The sequence below is a fragment of the Bufo bufo genome, chromosome 1, assembly GCF_905171765.1.
Source record: "Bufo bufo chromosome 1, aBufBuf1.1, whole genome shotgun sequence".
Lineage (NCBI taxonomy): Eukaryota > Metazoa > Chordata > Amphibia > Anura > Bufonidae > Bufo > Bufo bufo.
Genome location: NC_053389.1, coordinates 646,229,340 through 646,251,450, shown reverse-complemented (window position 1 = coordinate 646,251,450; position 22,111 = coordinate 646,229,340). Strand labels below are relative to the sequence as shown.

Genomic DNA, 22,111 nt, shown 5'->3' with positions numbered 1-22,111 from the left:
TTTTGGGGGGCATACGCCTTTTTGGTCGATTGGTGTTGCAATTTTTGTGATGTAAGGTGACAAAAAATGGCCTTTTCGTTTTAATTTTTTTTTTACGGTGTTCACCTGAGGGGTTAGGTCATGTGATATCTTTACAGAGCTGTTTTTTTACAGACGCGGCGATACCTAATATGTATAATGCACAATAATAGCATTTTTGAAACAAATAAATTATGTTTTAATGTCTCCATGTTCTGAGAGCTATAGTTTTATTTATTTTTTGAGCGATTTTCTATTATTGGTACAGTATAGAAAAAATCATTGGAGGGCACTCAAGTATCTGGAGGCCACATAGGGCATCTATCTAGTATAGTAAAAAACGACTCTTTAATTATAGAAAACCAAATATACAAAAGACATGTAAGACCTATAAAATCACATGTGGAAAAAGGTAGGTACCATGACAAAATGCATTCCCATATTGGTGAATTGGAGCGCTACACTACTCTGACCGACTATCCGTATTCAAGCGCAGAACAGACCGGCAGACTTGATACCACGTGGGACGCCACGTGTGAATCCGGTATAGCGCAATTATCAGAGACTGCTGCGCTACATCTACGTATCCCGCACACAGACATCGGTGCTGCGCGAGACGCTGACACAGCGACACTATCAGGGATCGCTGCGATACATCTAGACATCTTGCATATAAACTCCGGGCCGACGGATGGATAATACAGCCACTACTGCATATGTCTATTAACATTAATGAAAAAGTAATGGTAATATAACCATACCTATAGACTAACAATAATTAACTACATTACTATACAAAGTAACTTCGAACTTATAACCGTCCTGAAGGCGATAGCCCAAGTGATATTTAAAGCGGCAACTACTAGTCCTCCAAGTTAACTTATGTGAATATATGAGGAACATATGGCAATTTACAGCGTAAAGTGAGGAGGATTATACTCCCATCTGATCTTCATCCGATACTTGTGTCTCCTTGTCCTGCATATTTTCTTCTACTTTGAACATTGCTTATCGAAGTACAGCTTTATAAACAGAACACTGCTGCATTTTTATCTTATTTCCTTTGTTTTTAATTGCTATTTTATCTTGATGTATTCAGCAATTGATGCAGACCATTGATCCACACAATTTAGTAATGGTTTGAGTGCATGGTGCAACAACATTATCTCATTCCAAACTATACTATATGCGTTGATCACTGCGCTTTATCGGACCTCAAACAGGAGTGAGTATAGAACTAGGATTTGATAGACACTACGTAAATATGCATTTTGTCATGGCACCTACCTTTTTACACATGTGATTTTATAGGTCTTACATGTCTTTTGTATATTTGGTTTTCTATAATTAAAGAATAGTTTTTTACATACTAGATAGATGCTCTCTGTGGCCTCCAGATACTTGAGTGCCCTCCAATAGTTTTTTCTATATTGAGTCTTTGTATTTGGGAGAAGGGTGTTTTCCTAGGAGAGAGCACCATCTCTATATTAAGTGTATATTGGTGAGCCACTGGTACTAAATCCCATTGGTTTTATTGGTACCATTTTTATGGTGTTTATCGGACGGGGTGTACCATGGGATATGTTTATATAGAGCAGGTAGTTACGGATACGGCAATACCAAACTGTGTCTATTTTATTTCTTTGTTTCTATTTAAAAAAATATATAAAAAGTTTAATTACTCAATTAGTTTTTTTGTTTTATTTTTACACTTTGCATCCCCCATAAGGTCATACAGGACCTCTGGGGGACATTTAACTTCCCTTTTTTTTCCCCACTATTGATTTCTCCTATAACTGGGGCTGACATAGTAGCCCCAGTTTCAGGGGAAATACACCCCCCAGAGAGGCTGTACCGCCTTAGTGCAGGGCTGATCGAGGTCTATGGAAAACCTGACAGATCCTGCACTCTCCCGGGCCTGGCAGTCACATGACCACCGGGACGGGACAGGAAGTGCATAGCGTTTCCTGATCTGTATACACAAAGCTCTTTGAGCGCTGTGTATACAGCGATCTAGATGACAGGGACACCTGGGAACTGTCCCTGCCTTCTTTCTGGGTTGCCCTGCTGTCACTGACAGCGGGCCCCCCGCTTGGCAGCTGCACGATTAGTGTGCAGCTGCAATCTCTGAATGGACGTTCCAGAAAGTCCATTCAGAGATAAACATCCACCCATAGGACGTTTATATGCTGTGGGCGGATGTGAAGTCGTTAAAGACCTTGAACAGGAATGCTCGTACTAAACTGACAGTACTTGGCGCTCCAGTACGAACATTCTCGTCCTGCGGTCCTTCCCCTGCCTGAGAAGCGATGCCGTGATCAGCGGCAGGGCCCGGCTGTTACTGACAACACCAGTTCCGGTGGATTAACCCCTCATATGCCGCGGTCAGCGCTCACTACGGCATACGAGAGGTTTGCGCTCCCTCTCCTCTCTTTCAAAGGCCTTGGGGCATGGCAACTACGGAGACCTATGAGGCCCAGCACCAAGGCTGGGTCTCAAAGGCAAACTATCAGGGTATTACACTGTGTAATAACACACTGATAGTCAATGTAGTACAATGCAGATGTGTTGTACTGCATTGAAACAGGGATCAGACCCTGAAATGTTGAAGACCCATAGTGGGACAAAACGAAAATTAAATAAAAGTTGAACAAAAAAATTTTGTTTCAAGTAAAGGAACAAAACAAATGACCAGCTCTATAAAAATATCACATGATCCACCCGATCAGGTGAACACCGTAAAAAAAAGCCATATTTTGTCACCTTACATCACAAAAAGTTCAACAGCAAGACATCAAAAAGTCGTATGTGCCCTAAAATAACAATCAAACAGTCACCTTATCCCGCAAAAAATGAGCACCTACATAAGACAATTGCCCAAAAAATATAAAATCTAGCCTTCAGAAAATGGAGACACAAAAACATGATTTAGTTTTTTCAAAAATGCTTTTAACTAAATATTTTATAAAGAAAAAAAACAAACAGACATATTAGGTATTGCTCTATAAAAATATCACATGATCCAACCCGTCTGGTGAACATTGTAAAAAAATAAAATAAAAACTGTGCCAAAAATGCAATTTTTTATCACCGTACATCACAAAAAGTGTAATACCAAGCAAAAGTCATATGCAACCTTAAAAAAAATACTATCAATCACCTCATGCTGCAAAAAATGACCCCCACAAAAGACCATTATACGGAAAAAATATATATATATGGCTTTCAGAAAATGGAGACACAAAAACATGATTTTCTTTAAAAAATAAATGCTTTAATTGTGTAAAACCCAATATAAAAAAATTGATAAATTAAGTAAATCGTCACCTCCGTAACAGCCTGCTCTATAAAAATATCACATGATCTACCCCCTAAGGTGAAAGCTGTAAAAAAAGTTAAATATAAACTGTGCCAAAACAACCATATTTTGGTCACCTTGCAAGAAAATGTATAATACTGACTGATCAAAAAAATCATATGTATCCAAAAATGGTACCAAACAAAAATGTCAACTCTTTCCGCATAAAAGAGCCCCTACACAGGATGATTGGCAGAAAAAAAAAAAATAAATACATGGCTTTTAGAAAATGGAGACACAAAAACAAAAAAAAAATGCTTTATTATGTAAAAGTGAAACAAAATAAAAATAAAAGTAGACATATTTGATATTGTCACATCCATAGCAAGCTGCTCTATAAAAATAGCATGTGATCTAACCAGTCAGGTGAATGCCTTTAAAAAAAATAAAAAATAAAAAAACTGCTAGAACACCCATTTTTTAAATACCTTGCCTCACAAAAAACGTAATATATAGAGCAATCAAAAATAATACGTACCCCAAAATAGTACCAATGAAACAGTAACCTTATCCCGTAATATCCAAAATGGAGTCACTTTTTTGGAGTTACTACTCTAGGAGTGCCTGAGGGGTCTTTAAATGTCATATGGCAACTTAAAATTATCTCAGTGAAATCTGCCCACCAAAATCCATATGGCGCTCCTTTCTTTCTGCATCCTGCCAAGTGCCCATAAAGCAGTTTACAACCACATATGGGGTGTTTTTGTAAACTGCAGAATCAGGGTTAACACATCAGGTGATGTGTTACAGGAAAAAAATTATTAAAATGGAAAATCCACTGATGAGCAGACGATTGTCAAGATAGTCAGCCTCATCTGTCTGTCTGGCCTATATTGTATGCCACAGTATCCACGCTATAGTACCTACTGCATGCAGCATCTGACAGAACTGGACATTTACCTCAAAGAGGCACTGTCCACACTAGAAACAAGTTCAGAAAAGTTGTAGGTCTGTACGAGTCCTTAGCGTCATAAATGGTACTACTGTCTGAGATGAAACAAAGATGTTGGAAAACAGATCTACTGAAACACAAAACATATTAGAAAGTTGCAGAACTTTATTAAATTTAATTAAAAGTCATTACATTCATCTACATAAAGTTTGGGAAATCTTTCAACATGTTGACAATTATTCCATTAAAGGTTTTATTATATATGCAAAATTAACACTTGCGTTGTTTGATTCCAGCAGGCAGTTCCGTTGCCTGAACTGCCTGCCTGATCAGGCAAACTGTATGCAAACGCATGTCATTTTTTCTGACTGATCAGGCATTTTCAGGCTGATCAGTCTGAAAAATGCCCAATCAGTATGAAAAATGCATTGCAATACCGGATCTGTTTTTCCGGTGTCATCGGGCAAAACGGATCCGGTATTTTTTTTTCTTCGCATTTTTAAAGGTCTGTGCATGCGCAGACCGGAACACCGGATCCGTCAATGCGGCAATTTGAATGCCGGATCCGGCACGAATACATTTCCTATGGAAAAAAATGCTGGATCCGGCATTCAGGCAAGTGTTCAGTTTTTTTTAGGCCAGACCGTCCTAAAAAGTCAAAAAGACATCCTGATGCATCCTGGACGGATTGTTCTCCGTTCAGAATGCATTAGGATAAAACTGATCGGTTCTTTTCCGGTATTGCGCCCCTAGGACGGAACTCTAGTGTGAAAGTACCCATAGTTGATCGGATTGCAGGTGGATCTGACTGCTGGAAGGCAACCAATTCTGGAGTCCTCTCTCTGAATGGAGCAGTAGAATGTCACTCCATTCATTGGGACTGACAGAGTCTTCATCAGCCCTCACTGGAGCGGTGGACCAACATGAGCACAGCACTACCACTTCATTCGGAGAGGGGAATCCTTCATTCTTGGGGTCATTCTGCAATTTGTCATTTATCACCTTCTACAAGGGTGCATAATGAGCCAAACCAGCATTCAGGAGAAGACAAGATCCTGATCACTGGCCTGTGTAAATATGGCAGCGATCAATCAATGCTCATTTGTCAGCTGATCACATCAGCAATCCTAAAACTCATCATTTGTCAGCAACACATCTTTCCATGTAAATGGGATGTGCTGCCAACAATACGCAAACATTAAGAAGACAAAATTAATCTATTCGCCCCACAGTATACATCCTTTAAACAAGCTCCAATTGACTTCTAGTGATTGTTATGGCTAGGCATCAACCTGTGTAACAGTACCCTTACAAACAGTATTATAGCCTAGTGCAGAAGTTTTGCTGCTTCCTACTGGAAACTGTCAACAAGCTTGTTGTCAGATACATTCAACAGTTTAGGCAAGCCAATAGGAAAACAGAAAGGTTAGGGATATTCACACGTCGCAGATCTGTTGCTGAAATTACCACAAAACTGATTTGAGAGCTTTAGGGTGCAAACACATGGGGGAGAATGTATCAAGATTGTACATTGAAAATTTTGGCGCAAGTGCCTTTTTGAACCAAAATTTGAGGCCTTTTAGTTTTTTACAGAACATTTGCCGTTTCTTTGAAACGTAATTTGAATGTGGGCACGGTTTAGTTGTTTCATGCCAAATGTTATCAGCGAGAGTTTTTAAAAAAAAAAAAAGCTGCAAAACCTCTCCAGGTGGGTTGGAGCATTTCTACGAAAAAGTGTTCAGCTTTCAGATGTGCAGAATTTATCAAGATTAACCCTTTCAGTTCTTGCATTTTCATTTTTCACTCTGCGCCTTCCCAGAGGCATAACTTTTTTATTTTTCCATTCACATAGATGTATCAGCGCTTGTTTTTTGCGGGACAAATTGTACTTTCTAATGGCACCTATTTAGATTGCATATGATGTAGTGGGAAGTGTAAAAAAAAAAAAAAATTGTCTAAATGGGGTGTAATTGGAAAAACTTAATTCCACCATAGTTTCATAGGTTTCGTTTTTACAGGAGTTCCCTATGCTGTAAAACTGACTGTATCAATTCTCCAGGTCAGTACAATTACGATGATTCCATATTTATATAGTTTTTCCTGTGTATTAATACTTAAACTACCATTCTATTTTTTATTTGTGTAATGTATAGTGGCAGTAATGCTGACCATTTTTGTAATGTACTTTAATTACTGAAATCGTACATTTCTATTACAAAATAGCTGTAAAGTGGCCCATTTTGAGCCTTAGCTACGCTCCTCTGTCTTCTGTTTACAAGTCTCCACTGTTATTTAAACAGAAGACAGAGGAGCGTTGCTAAGGTTCAAAATGGGCCACTTTAGAGCTATTTTCTATTAGAAATATATGATTTCAGTAATTAAAGTATATTACAAAAATGGTTAGTATCACTGCCCCTATATATTACGAAAATAAAAATAGAATGGCGGTTACAGTTTAAAAAAATACATAAAAACTTTGGAATTTTGTTTTTCTCTGCATTGCCATATCCTCATAACTCTTTTATATTTATGTCTACAGAGCGGTGTGTGGGCTCTTTTTTTGCCGAGCGATCTGCAGTTTTCAGTGATACCATCTTTGGTCTGTGTACACCTTTTTAATCACATTTTATTCAATTTCTTGGGGGAGGTGAAGTGCCGAAAAAAAAAAGGGAAATCACAACTGACCACTGCAACTGAGGGGTTAAATGTCTGTGGCTGACAAACACATAGCCGCTTCCTTCTTCGGTCCTAGTGGTCATGTGACCACTGGGGGGGTCAAGAGTCTGTGGAGCTAGCTGGACCTTATTAGACCCAGATCAGTTATGCAGAGAGGATATACTGTCCTGTACAACTTTCTGGGGGCTGTAATGCCCAGCTACAGGATAAATCAGCAATGTTAATAAAAATTATTTTAAAAAACACAACAACGTTAAATGCCCTGAAAGGCACAAAATGGAAAAAAAAAAAAAATAATAAATTTATTTTTATATATATATATATATATATATATATATATATATATATATATGTATATATGTAAAGAAAACAAAAAAGCCATCACATGCAGCTTCGAGTCCTGTCCCCAATAGCCATAACCCATACATCCCATATATTTAAGTGACTGTTACAGAAAGGTAGCATCATTTTATTTTTATTTTTTATTATAAAAATACTAAAATAAAAGTGATATAAAAATAAAGCCTCATATATCACTGAAAGAAAGGAGGAAAAATTGTTTACATAACCGAATAGAATAAAATGTCCCTAGTCAGGAATGGGGTTAAATGGCCCGGTCTTTAAGTGGTTAAATGTAGAAATAACACTAGCGGTCTCAAATTCAGTGTCAACTGTCTGAGCCCCGCATACCAATATGTACACAGCGGCAAAACAGTTACTGAAACTGTAACATATGCTAGATAAGTCTACTAATTGGAGAGGCTTACGGGTAAACCAAACTAGGATGCCTGCTATAAAATGTAGATTGTAATGCAGTCATAGCCATAAACACTCAGTGAAACGCCTGCCTGGCAGCACATCCAGTCTACATCTCTTACTGTAAGTTAACCGCTTCCCCACATGATGAGCTGGCTGCGTGCAAGAACAATGCAAAGCACTTGGCAACGTTGGCGTCCGCCGGCTAACAACCGGTTAATTATTTTCAGATTTACAAAGCCAGATACCCTGCCGTATTCTCAGTAGCAGAGCTTCAAACCAAACTGTTCTGGCAGGCTTGCTTTGTACTTGAACGGAGCACACATATCATCTTTAATGGTCTCATATAAATGAAGAAAAGCAAGCTAGCTTGTGATCAACAGATTAGGGTTACAGAGAACAGAACGTCAACAGCTGGGAGGAGAACAGCACATACCGGTAACTGGTAGAGAGGAATATCCACTTGACCAAGAAAGTCATCTCTGGTCTACAAATGAAAAATAGCAGCTGTTAGAAAATGAAGAAATAACATTACATTACATTCAGTGGGAGAGCGCATCTGGATCAACATCATTTTACACAATTATTAATATTCTGCACTCACATAAATTTGTTAAAACTTAGACATTTATGAATATCCAGGCGGCCAACTCGACAGGCCTCCGTTCTTCACACCTTTAAACTCCCAATAAGTTTATTTTTTTTTTTTAAGGGAAAATGTCAAGTCTTTTTGCACCTAACCAGTCACTATGCCTTTATTACATGACCTGATACTGTTTTTAAGCATGCAAAATGTAATCTAGTGAAAAAAATAAAAAAATAAAAAAATAAACCTTAGCAATAAAAATAAAAAAAACTAATCATAAGCTAACAGCATGCAACAGTAATGCCATTTGATTGCTTCCTCCCATATAAAGGCCCAATCGTTTCCAACCAGGGCCAGTAATAACTCCCCACGTGTGAGGTTAAGGCCTCCTGCACACGAACGTGTGCGCCCCGTTGCCGTATTGCGGACCACATTTGCGGATCCGCAATACACGGGTGCCGTTCCGTGGGCATTCCGCATCACGGATGCGGACCCATTCACTTCAATGGGTCCGCAAATCCGGAATGGTGCGGAACGGAAGCACGGAACATAACCCTACGGAAGCACTACGGAGTGCTTCCGTGGGGTTTTGTCCCGTACTTCCGTTCCGCAAAAAGATAGAACATGTCCTATCTTTTTGCGGAATAGCCGGATCGCAGACCCATTAAAGTAAATGGGTCCGTGATCCGCTGCCCCAAGGACTATGCTCGTGCATTGCGGCCCGCAGCACGACCACGGGGCGCACAACGGACAAGAATAGGACAAGTTCTATTTTTTTTGCGGGGCTACAGAACAGACATACTGATGCGGACAGCACACAGTGTGCTGTCCGCATTTTTTGCGGACCTATTGAAATGAATGGTTACACATCCTATCCGCAAAAAAAACGGAACGGACATAGAAACAAACAATGTTCGTGTGCATGTAGCCTAAAACTAAGTCAGGCCACATGCATATAACCGTATGTATTCTGTGATCCGCAAACTGCGGATCCACAAAATACAGATACCGTCCATATAGCATCCGCATTTTTTGCAGACCTATTCTGGGCCCGTAGTCCACATTTTGTAGCCAAGTAAAGGACATGTTCTATCTTTTTGCAGAGCGGAGAAACGGATCCGGAAAACACACGGACAGTTATGTGCATGAGGCCTAATGCAGAATGCCAAAAGGCAAAATCTGGTCTGGACATCAATGCATGAATGACTCTTGGACATGTTCTCACTACGGCTTCTGATTTTCTGGAGCGTGTAATAGGTTAAAAATCACAATAGAAGTGCCAGGAAAAAACAGCAAAAGTGAATTTTGTGTCACAGCATTATAACGAAAAGTGTAAAAATCAGCAAAATGAATAAACCAACTATCGTCTATGGAACCACAACACTCCATTGCTTTTATCTGGCAATCAACTAATCTGGTTATAAAAATAGATGTCTGTGACACAAGGGAAGCCGGCCACCGCTGCGACCTGTGATTAAACGCAGTGGTCTTCTGACGCCCCATCGATAGATGTTGATTTTGGTGCAGAGGGAAATGGAAGTGCAGGTCCGGAAGCCAAACAGACTGAATCCAGCAGCAGGGACCAGGCGAGTGTCCACCATGTCTGTAGGTCTGATTTAGTCTCAGATTACCCCTTTAAAACTTGATGAAAGAAAGCATAATGAGGGGCATTTATCAAGACTGGCATATCAATATGCCAGCCTTAATCTCCCTGCACTGGCCTGAGACGCATTTATTAAGAAGCAGATGCCAGTTAATAAATCAGGTGCCGTGCACCAGTACTAGCATAGATTTAAGCTAGAACGTTAACCAGTTTCTGGCAAAAAGTATATGAAATGTGGTGGGCGATGCAAAGCCCCTCCCATTAAGCTTCACCCCATTTCCACAGCATTTTGGAAAAGTGCCAATAAGCTTACAAAGTCGTAAATTATGCTGCACATATGGTGTGTGCCACAATTTGCGACTTTTTTACACCATATTAACGGCAGAACGTGTTTCATAAGTGTCCTGCAGTGATTTTCCCAAAACAACCAATTAGAGTCATAGTTAGATTGGTTGAAAAAGAGAGACAGGTCCATCAGGCTCAACATTTCTAAGATCGATTATTAGATCAATTATAACCCCCAGTGCCACTTACTATTAGATACAGTCAGGTCCATAAATATATAACCGCATGCTGCGATTTTATATCCGTCCAAAATCCCGGAACACCGGATCCACCGGCATTTTTCCCCATTAAAAATGCATTAATGCCGGATCCAACCCCGAGTGTTCTGGCAAAACTGATCCGTTTTTGCAGTCTGCGCATGCTCAGAAAGCAAAAAAAAAATGCCGGATCCGTTTTTCTGGATGACACCGAAGAGACGGATCCACCATTTCAATGCATGTCAGACGGATCAGGATCCTGATCCGTCTGACAAATGCCATCAGTTTGCATAAATTTTGAAGGAATCCTCTGGTCGCAAGTGTAAAAGTACCCTTACTATAACTTACACCTGAAACTAGCGTTATAGCTAAGGCTACTTTCACACCTGCGTTAGGAGCGGATACGTCTGGTATCTGCACAGACGGATCCGCACCTATAATGCAAACGATTGTATCCGTTCAGAACGGATCCGTTTGCATTACGAAGAACAAAGTCAAAACGGATCCGTCCTGACTTACATTGAAAGTCAATAGGGGAAGGATCCAATTTCAATTGCACCATATTGTGTCAGTGAAAACGGATCCGCCCCCATTGACTTACACTGTAAGTCAGGACGGAGCCGTTTGGCTCCGCATCGCTGCAAGCAGCGTTTTGGTCTCCGCATCCAGAGCGGAATGGAGGCGGAACGGAGCCAAACTGATGCATTCTGAACGGATCCTTATCCATTCAGAATGCATTGGGGCAAAACTGATCCGTTTTGAACCGTTTGTGAGATCTCTGAAATGGATCTCACAAACTGAATTCAAAACGCCAGTGTGAAAGAAGTCTAAAGTCTACGCCAGGCGTAGATTTTAGTTTTTGGAACACAGACTGCCAGACATGCGACTAATTTGTTAACAGGCAAAAGATAGAACATGTGATATAGACATTTATACACAGAAAAAAAAGAATCGCAAAGTGCGGAACGCACACGGTCGGTATCCGTGTTAAGCAGATCTGCAATTTGCTGTGAGGCCTCATTCACATGAACTTAAGCAATCCTTGCCCCTGCTGTGGACCAATGCACAGGCACCAGCCGTGTGAATCCTATATTGCAGCCATGGACTTGAATGGGTCCGCGATCTGCAATATATGGAAAAGATAGGACATGTCCTATCTTTTGCTATGCGGAGACACTGAGCCAAAAGGCCACGGAAGCACTTCCTGGTGCTTCCGATCCATGCCTCCGCTCCGACAACTTGTGCCTGTATATTGCGGACCAGTCATTTGCGGTGGAGGGGATTTCACTCTATGCATTGCATTGAGGTCTATATCCATGCAGATTTCATGGGAATGAGATTTGCTGCTACTGTAAATGGTACGGACTTACCACCAACAATTCTGTGGCATATCCATCCTGAGTGGATACTGTACACTGTATCCCAATAGACATACTACTCATTATTTGATTAACTGTATGGGTGCAGCCAAATACCTCATTCATACAACACTTCCTCTACTGTATATAAACTGTACAGAACAGGCTTTTCTGTGCCTGGTCCGTGTTCCTCTGGGTGTAGCCTGACTTCGTGGTGTTGTGGAGTGTCACACAAAGGTTAGAGTGTTAGGAAGGAGCATTAAAGCTGGAGCCGAATCTCACAGAGGTCTAGGGCTCCTCAGAACAAGTTCCCTCCAGTCTCTTAATAACTGCTGAACTAGTCCTTTGAGAAGTGGTTGAGGGAGCAGATGCATTCCTGCCCAAGAAGCCCATCATAGATGTTCAATGGACTCATTTACTCGTCTGAGTACAGAAACTTCACCTTTTAAAGAGTTACCAAAAGGCGGAGGTGCTAGAGGTAAAGATGTATAAAAAAATAATAATATGGCAGAGGGGGGTGGGAGCTAACTACAGCAGATACCCTTAACTGAGGAGGTCCACATAGTCAACTATAGAAGAGGACAAAGCATGATTTTAATTAAAACTACAATGTACAAGTGTAAATATAAGGCCTCATGCACACAACCATATGTTTGGTCTGCATTTTTTGCAGATCGGACGTGGAACCATTAATTTCAATGGGCCTGCAAAAAATGTGGAAAGCAAATATAGTGTGCTGTCCGCATTCGTATTTTCGTTCCGTGGCCCTGCAAAAAAGATAGAACAAGTCCTAGTGTTCTCCAGAGGAGTTGAAAAGAAATGACACTAAGCACAATTTGTGGACTGCAAAACGGATATGTTCGTGTGCATGAGCCTAAGGCCTCATTCACATGGCCGTTGTGTGTTTTGCGGTCCGCAAACAGCGGATCTGCAAAACACGGATGGCGTCCGTGCGCGTTTCGTAATTTGCGTACCGGCACGGACAGCCTTTAATATAACTGCCTATTCTTGTCCGCAAAGCGCAGACAAGAATAGGATAGGTTATATTTTTTGGGCGGACCACGGAACGGAGCAACGGGTGCTGACAGCACACGGAGTGCTGTCCACATCTTTTGCGGCCCCATTGAAGTGAATGGGTCCGCATCCGAGCCGCCAAAACTGCAGCTCGGATCCGGACCAAAACAACGGTCGTGTGCATGAGGCCTAAAGTATATAAAATCACAGATGCAACTATAAGTGGGCTATACAAGATGTGGATTTGCAATTAAAAAAGTATTAAAAATAAAAGGCTCAGCACAAAGATTTTAGGAGGAATTTATGATGAGGGGAATTACTGGTCAGTTTTTCTTGCATTGATATTAACACTTATATCTGCAGTTTTTGTATGCCAACCCCTAGTGGAGTTAGAATGGGCATATTTGTGTATTTTAACTCCACTTAGCTGATAAATCTGGAGAGAAAATAATAACAACGATATTAATCTTTATTTACATAGCGCCAACATATTCCGCAGCGCTGAAATAATTTACATAGCCAACCAAATACTCTATAATACACATTTTTTACAACTAGAGAGGTGTAATAATGTCCCCAAATGTTTGTGCATAGAAGCCCAAACGAGTTATAAAGCCCTATTTTGTGAATTTTTGAAACCAGAATTTTGGACTGTAGGACGTAGATTTCCACTTTATGTTTTATACCCATTGTTTCTAGTCGTGTCAACTTCTAGAACATCCAAATGAAATTTCCATTGTTAGGTAAGCACTTATGGTACACAGAATCACGTAAGGACATCTGCCACAGAGTACTATTTTCAGGGGGCCATCTGAGTGGTAGATAGGCAAGGGCAATTCTGATGCAGTTATTTCTAAAGTACAGCTTTTGGAGCACTTTGCAGTGCAATAGGTACTGTAATAGAAACTGGAAAAGAATTGTGGGTAGAAACAGGATGGGGAGTTTGTGTATAATTTACATATATTGGGGGCTGCTGGAAAAGTGAGGAGCCAAAGATATGTGAACAGCAAACTTTGTAGACAAGTCATGGCTGGAAGAAGTAGTCATGATGAAAAAGATGGAAAATGTAAAGCAATACAATCAAAGAAGAAGTCACCTGCGAGTCATTCGAATAATTGTACTACCGTATATTCACTTATATAATCTGCAGAGTGTCTGTTTAAAAGTGGTTTCTTACCATTACATGGTGGGTGGTAATATTGGTCTTTGTACAGTGTTTTTATTTTGTAACAGTACAGTAATATTAGAGAGGCACAATGTAGTGGTACTGGAAGTGGCAATGCTGTGATGGGCCTTTCATAGTGGTATCATTGGTGATATTAGGGTTAGTGGTAATATTTGGTCCTGGTATAGTGGTATTATTTACAAACTATATATGTACATATACAGTGGGGCAAAAAAGTATTTAGTCAGCCACCAATTGTGCAAGTTCTCCCACTTAAAAAGATGAGAGAGGCCTGTAATTTTCATCATAGGTGCACTTCAACTATGAGAGACAGAATGGGGGGAAAGAATACAGGAAATCACATTGTAGGATTTCTAACGAATTCATTGGTAAACTCCTCCGTAAAATAAGTATTTGGTCACCTACAAACAAGCAAGATTTCTGGCTCTCACAGACCTGTAACTTCTTCTTTAAGAGGCTCCTCTGTCCTCCCCTCGTTACCTGTAATAATGGCACCTGCTTGAATTTGTTATCAGTATAAAAGATACCTGTCCACAACCTCAAACAGTCACACTCCAAACTCCACTATGGCCAAGACCAAAGAGCTGTCGAAGGACACCAGAAACAAAATTGTAGACCTGCACCAGGCTGGGAAGACTGAATCTGCAATAGGCAAGCAGCTTGGTGTGAAGAAATCAACTGTGGCAGCAATTATTAGAAAATGGAAGACATACCAGACCACTAATAATCTCCCTCGATCTGGGGCTCCACGCAAGATCTCATCCCGTGGGGTCAAAATGATCACAAGAACGGTGAGCAAAAATCCCAAAACCACACAGGGGAACCTAGTGAATGACCTGCAGAGAGCTGGGACCAGAGTAACAAAGGCTACCATCAGTAACACACTACGCCGCCAGGGACTCAAATCCTGCATTGCCAGACGTGTCCCTCTGCTTAAGCCAGTACATGTCTGTGCCAGTCTGAAGTTTGCTAGAGAGCATTTGGATGATCCAGAAGAGGATTGGGAGAATGTCATATGGTCAGATGAAACCAAAGTAGAACTTTTTAGTAAAAACTCAACTCATCGTGTTTGGAGGAGAAAGAATGCAGAGTTGCATCCAAAGAACACCATCCCTACTGTGAAGCATGGGGGTGGAAACATCATTCTTTGGGGCTATTTTTCTGCAAAGGGATCAGGACGACTGATCTGTGTAAAGGAAAGAATGAATGGGGCCATGTATCGTGAGATTTAGAGTGAAAACCTCCTTCCATCAGCAAGGGCATTGAAGATGAAACGTGGCTGGGTCTTTCAGCATGACCATGATCCAAAACACACCGCCTGGGCAACGAAGGAGTGGCTTCGCAAGAAGCATTTCAAGGTCCTGGAGTGGCCTAGCCAGTCTCCAGATCTCAACCCCATAGAAAACCTTTGGAGGGAGTTGAAAGTCCGTGTTGCCCAACGACAGCCCCAAAACATCACTGCTCTAGAGGAGATCTGCATGGAGGAATGGGCCAAAATACCAGCAACAGTGTGTGAAAACCTTGTGAAGACTTACAGAAAAGGTCTGTCATTGCCAACAAAGGGTATATAACAAAGTAAGGGGATGAACTTTTGTTATTGACCAAATACTTATTTTCCACCATAACTTGCAAATAAATTCTTTAAAAATCAGACAATGTGATTTTCTGGATTTTTTTTTTTTCTCATTATGTCTCTCATAGTTGAGGTATACCTATGATGAAAATTACAGGCCTCTCTTGCACAATTGGTGGCTGACTAAATACTTTTTTGCTCCACTGTATAGCATTTGTGTGTGTGATCAGTGAGAGATCAGTGCACCACTCTTGGAAGCAATAGAGATCAGTGCTGCAGATCTCTTCTCACCACATTCTGAAAAACTGAATGTGACTGTGTTGTTGGCACAATATTTCAGCATTTGGAGCCCCACTTTTAACTTTGCGGTCACAAGCCACGTAAATTGGACTTTCAAAGGATGCGCTGATTACAGTTGTCCCAGGGGAAATTAATGCATTACTAAGCACCAAATAAATGTGCTGCCCATGGTATGTAGGTACTCCAGAAAGAGAACCGGTTGTTTAATGCATGGCCATCTCTCTACACCCAATTTCTCAGTCAGTGGCCTACCTTCAATGGAGGAAGACAACGTAACTGACATAGGGCCCGGCTCTGAATTTCCTCTCTTCCCAACATGAAAGCACTGCATTTTCATGCAGCTGCCACTAGGAGGAGCTCAGTGCACAGAGATTACCACAATTACAGTATAAATTCATTAGCACTGAGCTCCCCCTAGTGGTGGCTCCAGGCAGACAGTTTTGAAATATGTGAAGGGAAGCAGTGATTTATAGCTGTATGGGGGAGATTAATCAGTACAGTTATGGTGTACATACATTGATAAATATACTGTTCAGAATGGGTGTCATATTTTTGAAACAGCTGCTTCACTTTTTCTGACATAGAAGTCGGATAAAGTGGGTGAGGCCAATGGGGAGTTCTTTTTAAATTAAAATGTATTCTGCTCAATAATAAAAAAAAAATTTGCTATGTGAATTGTGGACGTCCCTGGCCTCAGTGGTCACACCTTTGCCCATTTATGGCACCTCTAAGGGCTCATGCACACGACCGTATGCATTTTGCGGTCCGCACAAAATACGTATGAGGTCTGTGTGCATTCCATATTATGCGGAATGGAACAGCTGGCCCCTAATAGAACAGTCCTACCCTTGTCCATAATGTGGACAATAATAGGACATGTTCTATTTTTTTTGCAGAACGGAATGGAATGCACATGGGGCAACCTCTGTTTTTTTGCGCACCCATTGAAATAAATGGTTCTGCATATGGTCTGCAAAAAAATAAAAATGGAACAGACAAGGAAAGAAAATATGTTTGTGTGCATGAGCCCTAAGGCTGCTTTCCCACAGTCCATGTTTGATCAGTGATTTCCATCAGTGAATGAGACACACAACCAGGAATGGAGGCTACACAGACATAAGGTGTAATGGAAGAATATGCTCCTATTCTGTGTTTTTGATCTGCACAATAACTGATCAAGCACTGTTCAAACACTGACTGTGTGAAAGTAGTCTAACAGTTTTACCATAAATGTGCATGATGGGGAAACCAATCTAAAGGGGTTGTCTCACTTCAGCAAATGGCATTTATCATCATGTAGAGAAAGTTAATGCATATAGTTATAATTGTCCATATTGCCTACTCGGCTGGCTTGATTCATTTTTTCATCACACTGCTTGCATCCAGGATTTATGACTACCCTGCAATCCTGCAGAGGTGGTCGTGCTTGCACACTATAAGAAAAGGCACTGGCCTCTCTGGTGGCTGGGATTGTGGGAAGTCGCATAGGCATGCATGCTATCCAGCTCTCATCCTGGCCACCTCATATCTGCTCTGCAGGGGTGGCCACAACCCCTGGATATGAGCAGTGTATAATGTGATGGAAAAATTAGTCAAGCCAGCAAAGGAGACAATATGGACAATCACATGCTTTGTATTAACTTTCTCTACATTAGGGATGCCCATCCCGCGGTCCTCCAGCTGTTGCAAAACTATAACTCCCAGCATGCCTGGAGAGCCTACAGCAGGGGCAAGGTGGGAATTGTAGTTTTACAACAGCTGGAGGGCTGCAGGTTGGGCATCCCTGGTCTACATGATGAATGCCATTTGCTGAAGTGAGACGACCCCTTTAATGTCAAAGACAGCCCAGAAACCTTTTATGAATATGAAGCAAGCGTGAAATGTCGGACAATATTAATAAACCAAATGCCAGAGAACACGTGGCAGTAATGAAATCCTCGGACTATGTTCAAATAGGAAACAGAAATCTATAAACAGGTCCTGCTCTAAAAAAAAATACAGTAATTAAAAACCTTGCCACTGATGGAATGTCAAGTACTCCTTCAGGCCTCCCAATGAAATGAACAGCGATATAAAATGATTAGGACACCATATGCACCGCACAAGAGTTTCACATCAGAAGTTCTCTTTGTATCCAACGGCAAAATGTTTACCTGCAAATGTGGAGCGACTCCATCTTCTAGAGTGGAAAGAAAAACACAAGGAATAAACACCTGCGGCTGCTCATTACCGGAGCCTTCAACAAGGTGCCATTCTGCAGCCGCATGTGCAAGGTCATTCAGGGCTCCTGAATACTTTCCAAAGACATTCTTCAATAAATGCGCCACTTCAACGAACACGAAAATCAATTAGGTCACATGTCTGACCTATTTTAGGATTTGTCCAGACGCAGGTTGGGTTAGCCTTCACATACAAGTCTACCGTTGTGCAGCAGTAGAACAAGATTTTTATTGGAGGGAATATAAAATATCAACTCAAACAGGAAAGAAAATAAACAGAGATCTGGACTATTGCAGCAGCTTCTACAAATCCAGACTCAATACAGCCATTTTCTCAGCCAACATTCTTTCTGCTAGAATGTCCCAGACAGAACGGCATAAATGGCTTCACACAAGACACAGCAGGAGCGATCAGCAAGCAGTTATTTGAAATCCACACAGAATGCCTTTTCCCTCGTTCTGAAAATAAATGTGCCCGTCACCACCTCAAACAAGGCACTACCGAAAAGATCAATATTTAGCACAGATGACTTGCACGTGGTGCACAGATTAAGCCTCCCGTGACATATAAAGCTACCTATTAAATAAACTGTGCCATTAACACCAATGTGCTACAGCCTACAACAATAAGGCCTCTTGCACGCGAACGTGCCGTGTTTTGCGGTCCGCAAATCACCGATCCGCAAAACACCGATGCCGCCCATGTGCCTTCCGGAATTTGCAGAACGGAACAGACAGCCCATTATAGAAATGCCTATTCTTGTCCGCAAAACGGACAAGAATAGGACATTATCTATAATTTTTGCGGGGCCACGGAACGGAGCAACGGATGCGGACAGCACACGGAGTGCTGTCTGCATTTTTTGCGGCCCCACTGAAGTGAATGGGTCCGTACACGAGCCGCAAAAAATGACGAACCACGGTTGTGTGCAAGAGGTCTAAGACACCAGTTTTTATAGGTAACATGCCCTTATTGACTAATTATCGATCAAAATTTGTTTTTAGCTCTTAGGCCTTGTCCACATTTCCATCTTTTTATGACGTGCACTGTACGCATTTTGTGTGGACAGCACACGTACCCATTGATTTAAAATGGGTCTGTTCACATTTCAGTATTTCTTTTACTGACAGTGGGTCAGTGAAAAAAAAATCACGGAGAGATGCACTAATTTGATCCATGACACGGACCAAGCTCGCCCATGGAAGTCTATCGGTCCGCGAAAATCACGGACACACCACGGATAGCATCCGTGGTGCGTCCGTTTTTGAACTGAAGACTGATGGGAGATTCTTTGGAAATTGATTTTCAGCTGAACAACGTCAGTGAATTACAGATGACACACGGATGGTCAAAAACGGACCCATTCCAACCATGGACATCTTCACGAATGAAACACGTATGCTTTTTTTCACGGATGCATCACTGACACGGCCTTACAGTCCTTTTAAATGGATCGATGTTTCAGGCAAATATCGGGAACGAACTAAACATTGCCTGATAATTGCCTGTCAGCCAGATAAGGGGCTGCATTTCCATGTCAGCAAACGCCACAACTGTATGGCAATCGCTACAGTGATCACTTGTACCCATAGAAAACCCTTGTTTCTGGGCGGCAGATCCCTGTCTACACAGGCAGTCCTGCTGCCCAGAAACAGTGAATGTAGGTGCTTGCCGAAAGACATGATCACCTAATGAACGAGTGTTTGCTCATTCATCAGACCTTTAGGCCTCATGCACACGACCATTCCGCTTTTTGCTGTCCGCAAACCGCGGCTCCGCAAAAAACAGAAGCCGCCCATGTGCCTTCCGCAATTTGCGGAACGGAAGGCCGTCGATAGAATAACTATTCTTGTCCGCAAAGCGCGGACAAGAATAGGACATGTTATATTTTTTTTTCGGGGCCACAGAACGGAGCAACGGATGTGGACAGCACACGGAGTGCCGTTTGCATCTTTTGCGGCCCCATTGAAGTGAATCGGTCAGCATCCGAGCTGCAAAAAAGGGCGGCTCGGATGCGGACCCAAACAACGGCCATGTGCATGAGGCCTTAGGGTAATGTCCCACATAGAGAAGGCCACATACAGTCGCAAGACCACACTTGCATGTATTACCAGTTAATGGCTACACAATCTTGCTGCTAATACCATAATTTCACCAGCAAAAACTGCATGCCCATTGAAATGTTAATGTATACAAAAACCCCGTGGTTTTTTTCAGATGCATACGGTTGCCACCATTAAATGTTAGATTTTTTAATTCAACAAGAAAAACTAGTTACTTTTGTAATGAACGTTCGGTTAAAAAAATGCTCAAGTTGTGAGATATTTTCATTACTTCATTATAATGACGCCCCCTGGTGTTTAATCTGTTTAGTAATGTCCATGTACACATGTTGAGGCGGTTCCACATGCTCAATTCCATCCTTCAACTGCCTCCAGCCATATCTACTGTTAGAACCTGCATCAGGTATAGGGAGAGACCTGTAGTAGAAAGGACACATCCCTTAAGAAAGGACACGCCCTTTGGGCTACCAGATACAAAAGAATCTAGCTGATCAACTGGAGCAATGAATGCAGGCTCTGGTTCCATGTGAGCTACAGGGCTGCTTCTAGCTTTATTAGGATTCAAATCAATTAAGGTTTAACCCCTTTAAGCCAGGGTTACATCTAGACTTCTTGTAGCAAATCATTTTCTACTGCGCAATCCACACCTTAATGCAAGAGAAGAGCTGGTAAAGAACAGCCTTCTGGAGTTCACTGGATCCTGCGTTGCATGCATTGGTTTTCATCCGGCCAAAAGTCAACATTTCACTGGAAAGCGGCATGGTCCTATTATAGTCAATGGAGTCTGACAGTAAATGGCGTTATCCGGCTAGGCTGGATCCGGTGAACTCTGGCAGGCTGTTCTCGGCTGGATCAGTTAAATGAAGGTGTGAACCTGCCATCAGCAGCACACAGGGAGATGTGATTCCAACAAACAATTCTTAATGCCGTATATGATCAACCATCAAGCAGTGTTTGCCCATTTTCTGTCTGAACAACTAAAGGGCTTGTGCGGCGCTACAGTACTGATGACCCATCCTCAGGATAGGCCACCAATATCAGGTTGGCGGGGATCCGGCACAGGGTACTTACAACTACTCGTCTCATGAATGGTTGTAATTACATTGTGCCCCCATTGTGAAGGAGAGGGCATACAGGTAATTTTGAAGAAGAAGCTGCACTCGCAGGTGCACTAGTGGATTGGCAGAGGTGCCAATCTGATAGATAACATATCCTTAGGATAGGTTATCAATATATCGCAGCACTGCAATACTCATTTAATTTATAATTAAATATCATACTTATAGGTGAGGTCTGTCCTCAATGTTTTTTCCTTCCAAGCAGCTGCAATAATTTCCTTGACAGCCAGTATGACAAAACAGATAGTAGCTTCGGCCTAGGGATGTTAGGAATTCAGCTATCTTAAAGAACTTCCTGGGCCTCCTTTACTAACAGTGCCCATACACCTTCAATAGTTGATGGCTTAACAGCAATCTCTACCAACTCTCCCATGCATTTAAGGAGTTTTCTTAGATTATTATTTTTTTTTACTAATGACTTTTCCTCTGGATAGGACATCAGTATCTGAGTGGTGGGAATCCAACACCCAGGACCCCGCCGATCAGCTGTTTTGAGAAGGCAGCAGTGCTCCTGTGAGCGCCACAGCCTTCTCCCTGTTCACCAAGCACTGTGTCATACATTGTATAGCCGCTGTGATAGGTATCGCAGCTCAACCCCATTCACTTCAATGAGTCTGAGCTGCTCTTGGGCCTCTTTCACACGAGCGTGTCCGGATACGTCCCGATGCATTGCGGCAAACCCGCGTGAGTAGGTACGCAATTGCAGTCAGTTTTGACTGCGATTGCGTTCCGTTGTTCAGTTTTTATCACGCGGGTGCAATGTGTTTTGCACGCGCGTGATAAAAAACAGACTGTGGTACCCAGACCCAAACTTCTTCATGGAAGTTCAGGTTTGGGTTCAAGGTTGT

The 22,111-nt window shown here is 41.7% G+C and overlaps 1 protein-coding gene across 2 annotated transcripts in view; it reads right to left on the bottom strand.

Moving 5' to 3' along the window:
• The window catches only part of NEDD4 (NEDD4 E3 ubiquitin protein ligase), a 205,323-nt gene that overhangs the window by 66,706 nt on the left and 116,506 nt on the right, over positions 1-22,111 (bottom strand). For both annotated transcript variants that reach the window (XM_040413915.1, XM_040413913.1), the window contains one exon: positions 8,137-8,187. In XM_040413915.1, coding sequence (XP_040269849.1) covers positions 8,137-8,187 — 51 coding nt within the window. The remainder of the gene's footprint in view (positions 1-8,136; positions 8,188-22,111) is intronic.